The 18,433-nt window shown below is 35.3% G+C and overlaps 1 protein-coding gene across 8 annotated transcripts in view; it reads right to left on the bottom strand.

Annotated features, from left to right (window-relative positions):
- The window catches only part of MPRIP (myosin phosphatase Rho interacting protein), a 218,085-nt gene that overhangs the window by 165,627 nt on the left and 34,025 nt on the right, over positions 1 to 18,433 (bottom strand). For all 8 annotated transcript variants that reach the window (XM_051997463.1, XM_051997455.1, XM_051997448.1 and 5 more), the window contains exons 2-3: positions 4,437 to 4,514; positions 1,581 to 1,646 (exon numbers count right to left, since the gene is read on the bottom strand). In XM_051997463.1, the coding sequence (XP_051853423.1) occupies positions 1,581 to 1,646; positions 4,437 to 4,514 (144 nt within the window). The remainder of the gene's footprint in view (positions 1 to 1,580; positions 1,647 to 4,436; positions 4,515 to 18,433) is intronic.

The following is an 18,433-nucleotide window of genomic DNA, read 5'->3' as shown; positions in this document are numbered from 1 at the left end:
GGTGAAACATATTTTCATTAGAGGTGAGACCTATGGATATACTATATACAAATATATGTATATAATGGTATATACACCACCAGGTGTAGTTAATGGATTCTTTGGTTTTGCTTAATTTTTTTCAAATGTTACTTGGGAGGTATGGATAGAGAGGAAATACTTTTTTTCTCTCCTTTCACATGAGACACGAACCAGGCTCAAACCTTTCCCAAAGGCCTGGCTTCAGACTAAAAAAAGAAGCACCAGGCTAATTGAGTAAATCTTGGGGGATGAGAGTGGGGGAGAAAAGAGAGGAGACACAAAGGAACAATTCTGTTCAACCTAAGTATTTTAGAGGAATCTGATTTTTTTTTAAAAAACATATTTTATTAATACTTTTGATCTTTAAGTCTCATTCACTTCTAAGGGAAAAATAAGACTCCTCTCCCTCTCCAGATTAAATCATTCCTTATGATAAAAGCCAACAATTAAGCAACCACTTCTCATACAGTGACCACATTTGATAGATAATGTATGCAATATATAGTCTAATAGTCATCTACCTCTCAGGTGGAGATAACGTTTTACTATCTGTCCTTCAGAATCTCCCTGCACTGGATTTTGAAAATTACTTCAATACTGAAAACTATCTATACATGTATTTGGAAAAACAAAATACTATTTAAAAATGTTTTTTAAATTACATCAATAAAAAAGGAAGAGGATTTTTCCATTTATGTATCATAATCACAGTGAATATTGTACTCATTTCTATTTATTTCACTTCATATACATCTCAAATTTCTCTGAATTCCTTATTTATATTATTTCTGGCCATACAATTATGCTGCACTACACACTATGTTGTTCCCCCTGCCAAATCATTATCAAAAAAGGCCTGATCTTTGGGGAGAGGAAAGGTAGCACATAATAATAGGATCTACTGGCCCAGTTTTCCAAAAAAAAAAAAAAAAACAGGTAGACAGTGAGGCAGTATGGAAGAAAAATGAGAATTCTATCACTGGAAAAACCATCATATCTGACCCCAGCCCTCTACCTCCTCCCAAAATCCCAATATACACTGATTTTCTCTCATCTCAGTAAGGCCTCAAAAACCTTAAGGAAAAAAGGACCAATAATTTTGAGAGAGAGAAGACACCAATCCCCATCCAGACTAATGTGTTACACAAACAATGAACATGCTGAAATCCAGGGTTCCCTGGAAAGTGATCAGGCAATTTCAACTCCAAGCTACAAGACAAACTCAAAAGAAGGGACAATTCCTACATCTCATGAAGCAAATTTTTGACCCTTAATTCTTCTCTACCTGGTTGAACCTAGAAGTAGATAGAAGAGGTTTTCTCTTGGATTTTGTTCTCAGCCACATGACTTCTGAATAAGACATCTCCAAACAAAGACCTACATTGAACCTAGGAATTACTCCATCCAATGCTACAAGCTTTCCACAGCAAACCCAAGAGTAACCAGTGACAACAGCCCATTATAATTGGATCAAGACAAAACCCAAAGTCCTACTAGTAAGTAGAGAGATAAGCAGTAAAAAATAAATAAAATAAAAAATAAAAAAAGAAGTTGCTTACCATTTCATCCAAAGCATAGCGCAAAAGTCCATGTTCATAGAGAATGAAAAATCTTCGCTGCCATTTCTAGAAAGAAAATAGAGACTGAATGATTAGGAATTAAACTTTAGCATTTTGGATTCTCAACCTAAAATCAAGAGCAGAGAGAACTAAATGGAAGCTTATTTTGTCCTATAAAGTGAAACTGAAAGAGACTGCTGTCTTTCCTTTGCTGGTAACATTGTAATTCTAAGAGATAACTATTAACTATTCCTATTCTCTCCATAAGGGCACACCAGTCATTTAATTCAATTAAATTTAACTACCTACTATGTGCAAGTGCTGTGGTGGACATTGGGATTACAAAATCAAAATTAACACAGTCCCTGCCCTCAAGAGCTCATTTTTTACTAAGAAGAAATCTAATACAAGTCAAATAGAGGGGGAAAAAAAAGTTCACTAGCATTCGAAGAGGTTTAAGAAAGAATGAACTTTGAAAGAATAATTCTGGAAAAAGAACTGGAGATAGAATTCATCCCAGGAAACCAAAACGGTGATATTCCTCTGCCCAAAGGATCAAAGGATGAACTACTAATGGAGTTCTGTTCCCAGAGAAAGAATCTTTTCTATTTCCACCAATCCTGAACAGACAATGAGGTCAGATGTTACAAACTACAAAATCAAGGGGTGCCTGGGGATTATAAAGAAAAAGGTTAAATTCCAATACACTTGTGATGGAGAGAACCATCTGCATCCAGAAGGAGGGCTGTAGGGAGTGAATGTGGATCACAACACAGTATTTTCACCGTTTTCATTGTTATTATTTGCTTGTTGTTTTTTTTTTCTCTCATTTTTTTTTCCTTTTGGATCTGATTTTTCTTGTGTAGCATGATAAATGTGTAAATATGTACAAAAGAATTGCTCATGTTTAACCTATATTGCATTACTTGCTGTCTACTGGAGAGGGGAAGATGCAGAAGGAAAGAGAAAAATTTGGAACACAAGATTCTGCAAAGATGAATGTTGAAAACTATCTTTGCATATATTTTGAAAATAAAAGGCTATTATTTAAAAAAAAAAAAAAAGAGAGAGAGAAAGGTCAATTCAACAAGCATTTAATATGCCTTTACATTGTACTGAGCATACACAAAATAAAGCAGTCCTCCTTTTTAGAGGTCACAGCTAAGAGCCAGGCATTTAGCTGTAAAAAAATAAATAAATAAAAGGATTGGCCTGAATGATTTTTCCCCCTTTTTAAAAGGCAATCAGGGTATCAAGCATCTGAGGTTGGATTTGAATTCAGATCCTTCAGACTCCAGGGCCAGAACACTATCCATTGCCCTACCTAGCAATCCTGTTCTCTTTAGCTCTGATATTCTATGGCCATACCAAACCCAGTTACAGGTAGACTGTTAAAAAAAAAAAAAAAAAAACACAAAAAACACAAAAAACATCAACTATATAGCATAGGGTCCCACCCTCACGCAAATGTTGGGAAACAGCTGAATATGGGAACCTCATGATCTTCAAAGCCCATTGAACCAAATTACAGATGAATCTGTGTTTTTCAGCATCATCTTCAGAAGAAGAAGGTCCAAAATTCCTCCTTGGCCCTAGGACATTTCCCAAAATACAGAAACATTGAACCATAAGTTCTGGAGTCACTCTCAGGAGTAGCATTTTTATAGATGAAAGTTCTTAGGTAGATATGATAGATCTTTGGAGAAAATTGAATGGAGACAGAAAAGAGTTTACTTTTTTCTCGGGGATTCATAGAACCTATACAAAAATTGACCATGTATTAGGGCATAAAAAACTCAAAATCAAATGCAGAAAGGCAGAAACAGTAAATGCATTTTTCAAATCATGATGCAATAAAAATCAATGCAATAAAAAGCCAGGAGAAAATAGACCAAAAATTAATCGGAAATTAAATAATCCAAGTTCTAAAACAGTAGATTATATTAACTTTGTTACCTGCTCGCATTTCTAATGGTCCTTGTAGTTCTCTAGAGAGAGGGTATAACTTCTAGAAATTTTCAAAATTTAAAAGGACAGTCAGAATCCCAAGTGCTAGAAGATACTACTGAACAGATAGCCTAAAATTCAGGATTGGAAGACAAGGTCATAGGAATTGAACCAAAAGGATCAGGAAGGATAGCCCAGGAGGAAGGATAGAGCACTGGAACAATTCTTAAGGGTAAATATGCAGTGCCAAAAGGAGGCAAAAACACATGAAAAACAAAAGATTTGTGTGATGGTGTCAGCTCCAAAAGGGCTTCCTGACAAAAGAACAAACCACTGGCTGGGAACCATGTTTTCTTAATCCTCCTCTGCTATTTTTCCTTGTCATGCTTGACTACTCTTAGAGCACCCATAACATTCTGAAAAGACCATTGATGTCATGACATCAACAAGCAGTTTGGTGAGCACATGAGGGAAGCAGATGTTGATAGACCTATTTCTACAATCTCAGGAAACTAATTTTTTTTCAAAGTAAGTAAATGGTCTAGAAGAAAATCAGGATGCGATTTGCTAAAAACTTTTACAATTACAAAGAACACTTTCATAACTTTAGTCTCTAACTCTACTTTCTCTAGAGTCAGATTAGTCCAGAAGACAGGTAGATGGCTTCTCACTTGGCCCTTTTCTTAATAGTCCAATATTAACTCTTTCTGTGAAGTCCTAAAAGATCTTATAATAGGGTATTTCATCTGCCAGATTTCTTCATAGATCCTTACTCTGCCCTTATTCACAAACTTTAAAAAAAAAAAAATCCATTCTCATTTTTCTAGTCTACCAAGTTAAGGTTAAGGAGCCATTTCCCAAAAATAAATTTTAAAATGGAAAGGAAAAGAACCACAATTTTTTCCTTACCCGAGACCTGTGTACAGGATTATCAAAATCAGTCCCTTCTGGAGCGAGAAGCAGCCAACCACCATAAATAGGTTTTGCCTAGAGGAAAAAAAAAAAAGGTCAGGTCAGAGGCAGTTTCAGACTAAACAGATGTGTTAAGGATAGGGTCAATAAACAGGCAGTAACTAAAAGAAAAGTCATTTCTACTTAGCAAACTCCAAGAACCTTAATTCATAATTCCAAGATAGTATCTCAAGAATAGAGGAAGTTTCAGAGGTTCAATAGGAGGTAGTTCAAGGAATGAGTGAAATTCAGCTTTACCATCTCTGCAAGGAAATAAGCATTTATTTAATTTCATAAATTCATCAATAAATATTAAACACTTACTATAGTATTAAACACTATGCTAAATGGACCAGGAATAGCACTTCTACAGATGGTAGAATCTGAGCTCACTCTTGAAGGAAGCCAGGGGGTGGAGATGAGAAAGCAGACAAGAGGGACAGTCAATTCCTAAAAGCATGGAGTCAAGAGAGGTGTTATGTTCAAGAAACATAAAGAACAGTGTCATTGGATTATAGAGTACTCAAAAGGAAGCTAAGAACACTGGAGGGGTGAGAAGGAAATTAAGACAGAGGTTGGAAAATGTATGAAGGGGACTAACACAAATGAAGAAGATTTGCAGGATCCAATCACCACACGAACAACATAGTTTCCCCCATGAGTTTCTGACTGGACAGCTCATCAAAGAGACCAGTATCCTTCAAAGAATGCAGCAAAAATCTCTCCCACCCATAACTACCACAGGTTATCCAGTGCTCATGTAGACAAAGTTGGAAAGATATTTCTAATTATATAAAACCTAATGTTCACTAAGATTTCATATAACAACCTTTCCTCCCCCCATCCTTTCCTTTTCTTTTCTGTTTCACATACATCAAGTAAAAAGAATCCAGATCCAAAGTTTTCAGTGCATAAGTAAAAGAACCAAAAAATAATAAAGACAGATAATTTTGGAGGATAGTAATGAAACCATAACAGAGTAGAAATAGAATTGAGGGTTAGAGAATATGAGTTAAAATCTTTGTAGACACATTCACTACCTATTATGACCGTAGACATATCACTTAAGCAATTCAGGAATTCCACAGACATTTCTTTAAAATGAGGAACTGAAGTGAAGTGAGCAGAAGTAAAAGAATACTGTATACAACAAGATTATGTGATGATCAGCTGAAATGGACTTGGCTCCTTTTAACAATGAGTGCTTCAAAGCAAATCTAATAGACTTGTGATGGAAAGTGACATTCACATCCAGAGAGAGAACTATGGAGACTAAATATGGATCAAAACATACCTCAATTTTCCATTTTTCTTGTTGTTATTTGTTTGTTTGGTTGGTTTTATTTTTTCCTCTCATTTTTTTTATTTTTTGATCTAATTTTTCTTAGATGATGAATACACAAATATGGAAATATGTTCAGTAGAATTGCATATGTTTACTCTATATTGGATTGCTTGTTGTCTAGGAAGGAAGAATTTGGAACACAAGGTTTTGCAAAGATGAACACTGAAAACAATCTTTGCATGTATTTGGAAAAATAAAATACCATTTAAAAATTAAAAAAAAAAAACTTTTAAAAATTGTTAAAGTTCCTTCCACCATTCCATATGTGATTCTATGCTACCTAAAATTTTTATACCATTTAGAAACAAAAGCACCTAGAGCATAAAGTTAAAACCAGAAATCTGTATTTTTAGGGGTGAAGAAAGTAAAACCTAAAAATATTTAAGTAACTTGCCCACTGTTTCTACTCTATTTTACTGTCTCCTTAGAAATTCAGGAAGACTGAGTATCTTGACAAATGCAATCTTGATTTAAGGGAAGCTATACTGAAGTGCCCTAGATCAGTGATTTTCAAAGTAGAATCCTGGGGGTTTCTGAAACCTTTTCAGAGGATTTATAAATTCATAATTAGTTTTTATTCCTAATATGATAAATATAAACATAACCCACATTAAGAAAAACTTTTCAGACAGATCCTCAATAATTTTTGATAGGATAAAGGGATACTGAGAATAAAGTATGTGTACCACTCGCCTAGATATCACTAATAAGGGCACTAGGTGAATCTTGGGGAAATATTAAGTGATTGTTTCAAAATAGGACCTTGATGCATATGAGGTCTTTGAGGGAAAGCAAAATCTGATATGATCCCCTAAGCTTTCAAACAAGCTGCTAACTTTGCAAAGAATAAAACCCATCTAAAGAAAGGCAAAAAAAAATAATGAGAGCAATTTAAAAAGTTTTAAAGTAGGCAAAGCAGAATGATTTCAGAGAGGCCTGGAGAGATTTACATGAACTGATGCTAAGTGAAATGAGCAGAACTAGGAGATCATTATACATGGCAACAACATTATACAAAGATCAATTCTGATGGACGTGGCTCTCTTCAACAATGAGATGATTCAGACCAGTTCCAATTGTTTAGTGATGAAGAGAGCCATTTATACTCAGAAGACTGGGAACTGAGTGAATACTATAGTTTACAACATAGTATTTTTACTCTTTTTGTTGTTGTTTGCTTGTATTTTATTCTGCTTCTCATCTTTTTTTCTGGCTTGATTTCATTTTTCTTGTGCAGCAAGATAATTGTATAAATATGTATGTGTATATTGGATTTAACATATATTTCTATCATGTTTAACATATATTGCACTACTTGCCATCTAGGGGTGAGGGTGGGAAAAGAAAGGGAAAATTGGAACACAAGGTTTTGCAAGGACTAATATTGAATAATTGTCCACGCATATGTTTTGAAAAATAAAAAGCTTTAATAAAGGAAAAAGTAGACAAAGCAGTTTAAAGAAATGGTCACATTTGATTAATTTGAGGTTAAATTTTATTATTATCTCCTTTTTATAAAAGGACAAATAAATTCTGAGAAATAAAACTTAATGTCTAGGGTCACATTGGTGATAAGTGTCAAGTATATTACCAGAATCCAAGTCTTCCTGATTCTGAATCCGGCATTCTGAGCATGAGGCTATACTGTCCCAGTTTCTAGGAATAGGGATAGAAGAGAGTGTTATGGAGAAGGAGGGAAAGATTGAGAATAAAAACCTTTTTAGGTAAAGCAGAAAAATGAGAGGGTTAGAACTATGGATCTCACTAGATAGGCTAAGAAAGCTTATTGCTAAAGGGGCCAGGAACTCAGATCACTTCAGACTGAGAAAGTAGAACAAAGGCATATTTACTAAGCAAACAGAAATCTGACAGAGCCATAGGTGGATAGGGAAAAGAAGGAGAGACTAAGTAGGGAGAGAACACTAAGAAGCACCAAACTATCTATTAATACAGAACCTGGCCTTCTGCCTTGCAATGCTGTGGTCAGCCAAGATGCAGATCCAGAGGCAGAAGGTGAACTGGGTACTGGCTATGCCAAATCCTCCCTTTGGCCATAATAAATGAGGGGCAGCAAATGAGGAATCAGCACCTAGGCCAGCCACATAAGTCTGGTCAGAGCTGCCTGTAACTTCCATACTGTATTTTCCAAGCATAGAGAAAAATCCCAAAAGGTCCTTGGAAGATCTTGAAGCATTTCACCCAGGTAGACAAGAACTTAAATGCAAGAGTCTTTAATGGTAGGAATGGGCAGCTAGGGGTGCAGTGCATAGAGTTTAGGGTCCAGCACTTAAGCCACTTAATCCAATTTGCTTTAGTTCTTCATCTGTCAAATGAACTAGAGAAGGGAATGGGAAACCCTTCCAGTGTCTTTGCCAAGAAAACCCCAACGTGACTAAAAAAAGACTGAACAACTTACAAATAGGGAGAATAGCAATGAATAAATGATCTGAGGAAGGCTGGATGGGTGAGTGTGGGAAAAGCTGATAGCATGGAGACAAGGAAAAGTGAGTTGCTCAGCAATTTAACCATCTATCCCTTTACCATTCAACAAGTATTTATTTGATGCCTAATAGGGTGGTTGCCAATCAAATATCTTCCAATTCTGAGTCTCCTTTCACTTTTGTCACATGGTCTCCTTTTCCCCAAACTTGACAAAAATAAACATTTTCATATAAAAAAATTAGGAAAGAGGATCATACAAGAAATCATCAGGAGGAGGGGGGGTTAAAAAGTAGATATTAAATTTTAATACTGGAATAACATTTCCTTTCTTATGAGTCCTTTGGAGCTTTGGTCTGCTCTTCATCTCTTTCTGTCTCTCTCTCCCTGTCTCTTCCCTTCGATTATTACTTCCTTTTCCCCTACAATCTCTTCCCACATTAAAGTCTTCCAATATAACCAGTAAGTAATCATGCAAAAATAATAATAATAATAATAATAATTTAAGTTGGTCAGCTAGATATTGCAGTGGAAAGAGCTCTGGCCTAGGAGTCAAGGGGACTTAAATTCAAATCTAGCCTCAGACACTAGTGGGACCCTAGGCAAGTCATTTAACCCCATTTGCCTCACTTTCCTCATCAATAAAATAAGCTAGAAAAGGAAACGTAAACCATTCCAGCATCTTTGCCTAGAATACCCCACAAGGATCATAGAGATTAAAACGACTAAACAAGATTTCTAAAAATATATCCTGCAGCAACAACAAGATTATACAGTGATCAATTCTGATGAATGTGGCTCTTATCAACAATGAGATGATTCAGGCAGTTCCAATGATCTTATAATGAAGAGAGCCATCTGCACCCAGAAAGAGGACTGTAGGAACTGGATGTGGATCACAACATAGCATTCTCACTCTTTTTCTCGTAATTTGCTTGCATTTGGTTTTCTTTCTTATTTTTTTTTTCCTTTTTAATCTTATTTTTCTTGTGCAATATGATATTTGTGAAACTATAGAGAGAGGAATTGCACATGTTTAACATATATTGGATCACTTACCAACTGGGGAGAAGGTGGCAGGAAGGGATGGAAAAATTTAGAACACGGGTTTTATAGGAGTGAATGTCAAAAATTATTCATGAATATTTTGAAAAAAAAGCTGTAATTAAAAAAAAAAAAGCATATGCTGCATTCTGCAATTGCAATCCATCCACTTTTCTAACCAAGAGGTGGGAAGCAAAATTCATCATTAGTCTTCTGAAGTTATAACTGGTCAAAAAGTTTTAAGTCTTTCAAAGCTTTTCAAAATGTTCTAATCATTAATACTCCATTAACTTTAGATATCATAATTTTTTCAGCTTTGCCACCATTGTTGGATAACCTTCCATTTCTTTGCTTTTTACAAAAGAAAGAGTGGCTAGAAAGCTATTTGTCCATATGGGGCTTTCCTCAGGCCACAGTTTGTTGTTCTTGGGTCTAGTTCTCTAAAGTACAGAACAAAACTCTGATGGTCTGAATGGGACCAAATGCACTAAATGCAATGCGAGATTTTGGTATATTTTTATTATATTGTAATAATGCAACTGTGAGTAATTCTCTGACTAATCATTTAAATCTTCCTTCATTTCAGTAAAGATATTTTTATCTATACAATTCTTACACGTATCTCAGAAGGTGGACTCCTAAATATTCTTAGTTACTTTTAATAGAATTTTTTTCCCTGTCTTTTCCTAATGATTTAATGGTCACATACAGAAGGACTGATAATTTTTGAGGACTTGTCTTATATTCTGTACTTTGCTGAAATTCTTAATTGCTCAAATTAATTTTTTATTAAATCTCTAAATTTTACAAAAATCATGTCATCTGTAAAAACTGATGTTGTTTCCTTTTATCCTATGCTTCTTTTCACAATTTCTTTTGCCTTGTCTTTTTATTACAGCTACCACTTCTAACCTGTTAAGAGGGTGACAATGGACATCCTTGTTTTATCCCTGATAAAACTGGAAAGACCTTATGTTTTTCCATTATAGATAATGCTACCTTCTCAGTTTCAGATATTATATATCATATTAAAAGTTCTTATGCTTTTCTGTGTTTTTAAAATAAGTAAATATATTTTGCCATCTACAGTTATAGATATAATTTTATGGTTTTTATTGCTTTGATATCAACATGGTCTGTTTCTAATTTTCCTAATATTGAATCAATACTATATATCCAAACTACTCATAGTGAATGTTTTTAAAATATTGTTATTGTTCTTTTACTTCAATATTTTATTCAATATTCTTACACTGAAGGTCATTAGAGATAGTCCATAGTTTCTTTCCCTGCCTCTGCTATCATGTCCATATCTATTTCTCCAGAATTTAATAACTCCATTCTTTCCACTTTTTTTTTTTAAATAATTACATAATGTTGGACTTAATTGCTCTTGGAATGCTTGAGAGAATGCACTTTGTAAATCCAACGAAGTTTTTCTTCTAAGGTTCCTTCATGGAATGTTCAATTTCATCTTTAAAATAACAATGTTTAACAATAAAATAAGAGTTTAATCTGGATATTTTATGATTTTGTAAATACTTATAAATTTCCTTTAATAATAGTATGTAATCTATATAGGACTGCTTGCCATCCTGGGGGGGGGGGGGAGGGAGGAGGGAGGGAGGGGAAAAAACGAAACATAAGTGATTGCAAGGGATAATGTCGTGTAGAAATTATCCTGGCATGGATTCTGTCAATGCGAAGTTATTATTAAATTAAAATAAAATTTATAAAAAAAAATAAAATAAAATAAAATAAAAGTCAAATTTTCTATTAAAAAAAAAATAATAGTATGTAATCAAGCAAAAAAATTTCTAATGATTTTATTTCATCTTCATGATTTATTTATGTTTATATTGGCAATTTGATTTTTTCTTAATCAATTAGCTAATGGTTTTGATGGTTCTTTTTTAATAACTCCCAGTTTTATTTATAAATTCAATAATTTTTCAATTTTCTTTATTGCTTTGATTTTCAAATTTTCTTTTTTTTTATGTTTAGGTGAAATTTTTTATTTGTTGCTTGTTTAGGTTTTTTCAGTTGTATATCCAATTCACTGAGCTGTTCAGTGATGAAAGTTGACGAAAATATTGTTGAAATTAATTAAATTTACTAATTTCCCCTTAAAATTAGGAATAAATTCTTTATTCCTTTAGTATGAAATTATTTAGCCTCAAAATTTCAGTCTTTTCTTCAAAGGTCTTTTACTGATTATAATTTTTAGTGGATTGAGTTCAATGAAAGATGTACTTAATATTTCTGCTTTTCTGCATCTGTCTTAGGGAATTTTTAGTGACCTAGCACAATCAGTTTTTGTAATAATACTTACTATACACATGAGAAATATGTATGCTCTTTTAGATCCTCATTTAGTAGTCATTATAACTGTCCTAAAATTCTATTCAGATCCTCGTTTATATTGTTAAATGTATCAAGGTCTAAAAGAGATATGTTTGTTACAAAAGTTTTCAAGAAGAAGAGATAGGGAAGGGGCTTTAGAGAGGAGAGGATTAGAGAAAGAAAATAAATGCTTGTAAACTGAAAATAAAATCTGGAGAAAAAAAGATGAAAGGATAAAAGAAGAGGAATGTGATAAGCACTAGTAATCTGTAATTGAATTATTTTGCTCCCAATTCCTCTATTCTTTCTCTTTTCATACAGCTTAGACTCATCAATGGTTCTTAAATTTTCTTTTTAATCCCTCCTTATGATTCACTCTCCCAAAATTAATGTATTTTGGTGTGACTTTCTTCCCCCAACACACATACTCTATCTTGGTCTTTAGATCCTTTTCTTCTTCCCCATATCTCTTTTGAAAGTTATGTTAGATAAGACTAATCGCTAATATTTAAATTTATTTATTAATAATAAATTAGGAAGGAACGTAGGGTAGGAGCGAGGGAAGGAGGGAGGGAGGAAAGAAGGAAGGAAAAAGGAAGGGTAAAAGGGAGAGAGAGAGGGAGGAAAGGAAGGAGGGAGAAAGGAAGGGGGAAGGACTGAATGATTAAATGAAATTCTGCCAAAGTAAAAAAATGGTTGAGGCAATATGAGACAAGATATTTGTCTTTGGCACCTGAAAAGTAGGTCAACTCTACCTAGACAAATGCTTCCTGTTCCTTTTCTTCTCACAGACGCTACACCTACTCACACATTCTCTAACCCAACATGGGTTTATCCTTCCCTTTCCCCTTCCCCCAATTCAAGAATACACTAAATTGAGGATGTAGATGAGATTTCTATGTATGAGTGTTTGTAAATCTGGAACTATCTGACCAGTCCCTGTATTCCCATGGGGAGTAGGGTTTTTGTTCCTTCTACTTGAATGCTTCTTAGTATCTTTCCCAAATAAAATCTCAAGTTTGAAAACTAATATTCCCAATAAGTAGCACTCCACCTTCCCACATCCTACTCTACTTCTGGGGGGACATGGAGGAATAAGTTACCCCTGATGGGCCACTGCACTGTCATCTTACTGAGATCTGATTGATGTGTGGCCTAAACCGGAAAACCAGAAAAACAGCAAAAGACTCTTAAAATAAGATGTGGGAGTCTAGTATTACTGGGGTTGGCACAGAGGATTTGCCCTAGGCTTAGAAAACCCAAAGGATTGAATTTAAGAAATAAGTTAACAAATCCTAATCTGAACCTGTTTGTTCAAAACCACATTCATGAAATACATGCTTGTTTTCCAAGCAGACAGTCCAGGACAGGCATAAACTCTAGACTATTAAATAATTTCCAAAGAAAATGAATGCACCATTGAACAAAACATTCCAAGGACCCATTAGTTCTATAGACATAATGCTATAAAAAGACCATCAGAAAGATCATGTACCAGGGTTCTATGATGCTGCAAATGCATTATGGCTTAATAGGAACAACAGGAAGAAATGGAAACCTACATATGGACTTTGTTTTTAAAATGTTACCTCTAAACCATTTCCCTGATAATTAAATTCAATCTAAAACAGGGACTGGACTTTGGTAGCATCATTCAAGAACTGGAAACTAATGGTGAAAAATTATCCTTGTATCTGTTTTGAAAATAAAAAGCTTCAATAAAAACTAATTAAATAAGTAAATGTTGAAAAGTACCTTTACATATATTTGGAAAAATAAAATATTACTTAAAAAACAGTAGAATGGCTAAATAAATGGTATAAGATTGCCACAGAATATTATTGGAAGAAATGATTATGATGAATAAGGAAAAGCATGGAAGAAATTACATAAACTGACACAAATTGAAGCAAACAGCCAGGAAAACAACATTCACAATGTAACAACAATGTAATGGGGAAAAAAAAAAACACAAAATGATTAAAGTCAATATTGCACAATTACCAAAAAAGCCTACCCCCTCCCCACGAAGATAAAACTCTCTACTCTTTTGCAAAGGTGAAAAAATTCATGGATGTGCAATACAACATATGAAGACATTTTTTTTTCCCCAATCAAATACTGATTGATTTTGCCAACTGTTTTTTCTCTTCCTCTTTTCCTAAGAAAAAAATTCTTTATTGTAAGGAAGAGCCCTCTTGAAAGGGAATTGGAAGAGAATTCAATAAGAAATGTGGGTGATATAAAAATAAAAGACAGTAATGAAAATGTGTTTTGTTTTTGGTTTTTATTTAAGTGGCCATTATTGGTCAGAGAATAAATCCTTAAATCAGATCAGAAAAACCAAGCTACATCATATCCACCCTGTTTGTCCCTCTTCCGTACAGGTGTTCAGCAAAGAAACCCCAATGACCTGGACTCACTGACTCCACTCCGCAGGCTCTCTTCCAAGACAGCCAAAACAAAGTCACACTGTCCCAGGCCCAAATTGAAACCCATGTGACAGGAAGAATTTCTTGTCCTTCTGGTCCTGGATAGCCTCCAAGGATGAAACTTCTCCCACAGAACCTCATTTCCTTTCTTCAAAGGCATTGGCAGCTATGCCATTCATTCACTCACTCAATAAGCATTTCTTAAGCTTCTATACACACCAGAACTGTTTGAGGCCCTCAAGATTCGGAGACCAAAAATTGTTAATTAAATGAAACAGCCCCTGCCTTCAAGGAGCTTACGGTCCCACAAAAACCAGGGAAAGTAATTTCTCCCCTGCCAATTTCCCCTCACTTCCTTCTGGGATTTTACTCCATGGGAAGCCCTAAATCAAGCCTTACAACTTGGGATTTTCTCCTCTCTCTATAATCCCTTCCTTGTCCCCTTTCATTCAAAGATTTGGATTGCTAAAGGAATACAAGTAGTTATCTGCGTTCTGGGCCACCAGACAAAAGGACCACAGGGGAGGATGAAGGGCCCAGGGAGGTCTGACAAGGTTGCCATCACTGCCTTCCTGGTTGTTTCTGACTCACCAGACTTGACTTTAGCCGACTTCTCCCCTAGGAGCATTCTACTGCTGTGCTGGTCCTCCCATTTATATAAGTCCCCTTCAGGGTCTGGCCTAGACCAGCCTCTGTGGCCTACACGCCCACCCCCTACTCCGCCAGCTTCCTCTTATGCATTATCTACTCTTCTTCCCCGATTTAAATGTATCCTCAATGCTTAGTACAGTGCCTGGCTGTGACACTAAGTCTCTGTTGCCAGTCTATTCCCATTAGAAATTTGTAAACTTGGATACAAAAAGAAGAAAGCAATCACTCATTAAGAACCTACTATGTGCCGGGCACTATGCTGCTTTACAAAGATTATCTTACCTGAATAACCCTGGAAAGTAGGTGTCATCAGGTATACCTTATATCAAAATGGTTGCCTTCTCAACCATGCAAGGTAGAGAGAGAACTTAGAATGCAAAATTTGGGGGGGAGGGAGAATGTTTTTATAAGTAATTGGGGGAAAATATTCAATTAAAAACATAAGGAAAATAAAAATGAAAAAAAAGTAGGTGTCATGATTATTCTCACTTTACAGTTGAGGAAACTGAGGCAAAAATTTGAACTTGGGTCTTCCTGACTCAAGATCCAGAGTTCTATCCACTGCACCACCTACCTGCCTCTGAAAACCACCTTACAATAAGCTCTGAAAAGCAATCAAAGGTGCTTGAGCAACAAATAAATAAATGATTTGAAAAACCAAGTAAAAAGAAATTTTTTTTAATTTAAAAAAATGCATGAACTTATGCTAATGAAGTGAGCAGAATCAAGAGAACATTATGTAGACAGTAACAAGATTATAGGATGATTAACTGGGATGGACTTGACTCTTTAACAATAGGATGATTCTGCTAAGTGAAATGAGCAGGACCAGGAGATCATTATATACTTCAACAACAATACTAGATGATGATCAATTCTGATGGACCTGGCCATCTTCAGCAATGAGATGAACCAAATCAGTTCCAATAGAGCAGTAATGAACTGAACCAGCTACACCCAGGGAAAGAACTCTGTGAGATGACTATGAACCATTACATAGAATTCCCAATCCCTCTATTTTTGTCCACCTGCATTTTTGATTTCCTTCACAGGCTAATTGTACACTATTTCAAAATCCGATTCTTTTTGCACAGCAAAATAACTGTTTGGATATGTATACTTACATTGTATTTAATTTATACTTTAACATATTTAACATGTATTGGTCAACCTGCCTTCGGGGGGGAAAGGATGAAGGGAAGGAGGGAAAAAGTTGGAACAAAAGGATTTGCAATTGTCAATGCTGAAAAATTACCCATGCATATATCTGGTAAATAAAAAGCTATAATTTTTTTAAAAATTAGGATGATTCAAGGCAATTCTCAAATATGAATCAAAGCAAAATATTTTCACTTTTTTGTTGTTGTTTGCTTGTGTTTTTTTTTTTCCTTTCACCTTTTGATCAGATTTTTCTTGTGTATCATGGCAAATATGGAAATATGTTTAGAATAACTGCGCATGTTTAACCAACACTGAGTTGCTTGCTGTCTATGAGAGGGGATAGAAGGGAGGGTGAGAGAAAAATTTGGAACACCAAGTTTTGCAGAGGAGAATAATTAAATTAGTTGTATTTAGTTAGTTTTGCTGAGGCAATTGGAGTTAAGTGACTGGCCCAGGGTAACACAGGCAGGAAGCATTAAGTGTCTGAGATAAGATTTGAACTCAGGTCCTCCTGACTCAGGGCCAGCACTCTATCCACTACACCATCCCCAAGAGAGGTGAATATTGGAAACTATCTTTGCATGTATTTGGAAAAATAAAAAGCTATTTTAAAAATATTTTTTTAAAGCCACTGAATTTGGAGGGAAAGACCTATGGATTCAAATCCAGGTTCTACTATTTGGCTTGAGGGTTTGCAAAGCACTTGACATATATTTGAGCTCTCTCCAGCAACTTGATGACTTAGGCATCAGAAATATTTTCATTCCTATTTTATGGAGGGGAATACCAAAGTTCACTAAGGTTAAGTATCCTGCCCATGGTCACAAAACCAATGTAAAAGGAAAGAGATGAACTGATTAGCCCTCCTTATTGGAAGAGCCATTCATCATTTTGCCAGAAATAAATTGTTCCAGAACCCAATTTCCCCACTTATAAAGCAAAGAGATTGAACTAGGAGATTTCTAGGGTCTCTTCCAGCTTTAAAAGCTATGATTGTAAGAACCTACTATAGTGGCTGTAGACCAAGAGTACTTAACCTTGTTTGTGTCATGGAATCCTCTACCAGTCTGATGAAACCTAGGGACCCCTTCTCAGCAAAATGCGCTAGTGTTGGGGTTTTTTTTTTTTTAATTCTAAATTGAAGGAAATACTACATTTCAGCTGCTGTTATTTAGTTGTTTTCAATTGCATATGACTTTTTGTGACTCCATTTGTGATTTTCTTGGCAAAGATACTGAAGTAGTTTGCCATTTCCTTCACCAACTCATTTTTTATGGAGGAGAAACTGAGACAAAAAGGATAAAGCTACTTGCCCAGGATCATACCAACAATTAAGTGTCTGGGTCCATATTGATTGGGAACTCTAGGTCCAGAGTTCTATCCACTGCTCCACCTGGCTACACTCCAGGTGGTATAGTATTAGACATTTTCTCAGGCACTCAGAACTTCAGAGATCGCCTTCATAAAAGGGAGACATCAATACATGCCTTACCTTTCTCACAAGGTTGTTTCCAAATGAAATAAAAGATGCAAGGCTCTTTGTTACCTTAAAGCCTATGTGTAAATGTAAGTGATATTCAATACAAGCTTGTTACCCAACAGCTAAAGGCAGACCAGAACAAACAATGGAAGAGACCTTGTGGTTTTACAAAACCGATAACCATGCTGCAGACTCAGGAGAGAGACAGTGCAGGTGGCTGGTCTTCAGGTCTCTCAGCACCTAACTCGCTTCTCCAAACCCAGGCACAGAAAATCAGCTCTTCAAGCATGGTAAAAAATTGATGAGCAGATATGGTAAGATGGCTAATGGAAAGATTAAAAAGAATGCAATTATCAAAAGCCTGAAGAATTTTTATAACACAATTTTCTGTCATTCCATTTGAATTTTTCTTGACAAAGATACTGGAGTGATTTGCCATTTCCTTCTTCAGGTCATTTGACACATGTGGAAACTGAGGCAAACAGAGTTAACTGATTTGCTTAGTGTCACACAGCTAATGTCTGTAGCCAAATTTAAAATCAGGTCTCCTTACTCTATCTACTCTGCCACCTAACTATCTACCTCAACCCTCCCTAATGTTGCAAATAAAAAAAAAAATCAAATAAAACAATGCTCCTCTGCACAACTCCTCCAGGAAAAAAAAAGATATTACTCAATCAATCAATGACCATTTAGTCACACCTACTGCCAGATACCCTACTCAGCTAAGGATATAAAAAGAAATAAAAAGTCTGTGCTCTCAGAAAGTTTACAATCCAAGCTGAAATGCTAGGGTCTCCCATGTCATACAATACAATCAATTCTAAAGTTACTTAAGAAAGACCTTGAGAGCATCTTTGTAAAGCTTTTTTCTGACCAACTTGTGAATGCTTACCCTGTGAGTTCTCCATCAAAATAAAGGAAGAAAGGAACCCACATGTACTAACGTGTTTGTGGCGTTCCTTTTTGGAGGGGCAAGGAACTGGAAATTGAGTGGATGCCCATCAGTTGGAGAATGGCTGAATAAGTTATGGTACATTACGGAATATTATTGTTCTAT

Source organism: Antechinus flavipes, chromosome 1 (assembly GCF_016432865.1).
Source record: "Antechinus flavipes isolate AdamAnt ecotype Samford, QLD, Australia chromosome 1, AdamAnt_v2, whole genome shotgun sequence".
In the NCBI taxonomy this organism is placed as follows: Eukaryota; Metazoa; Chordata; class Mammalia; order Dasyuromorphia; family Dasyuridae; genus Antechinus; species Antechinus flavipes.
This window is presented reverse-complemented; position numbering and strand designations above follow the sequence as displayed.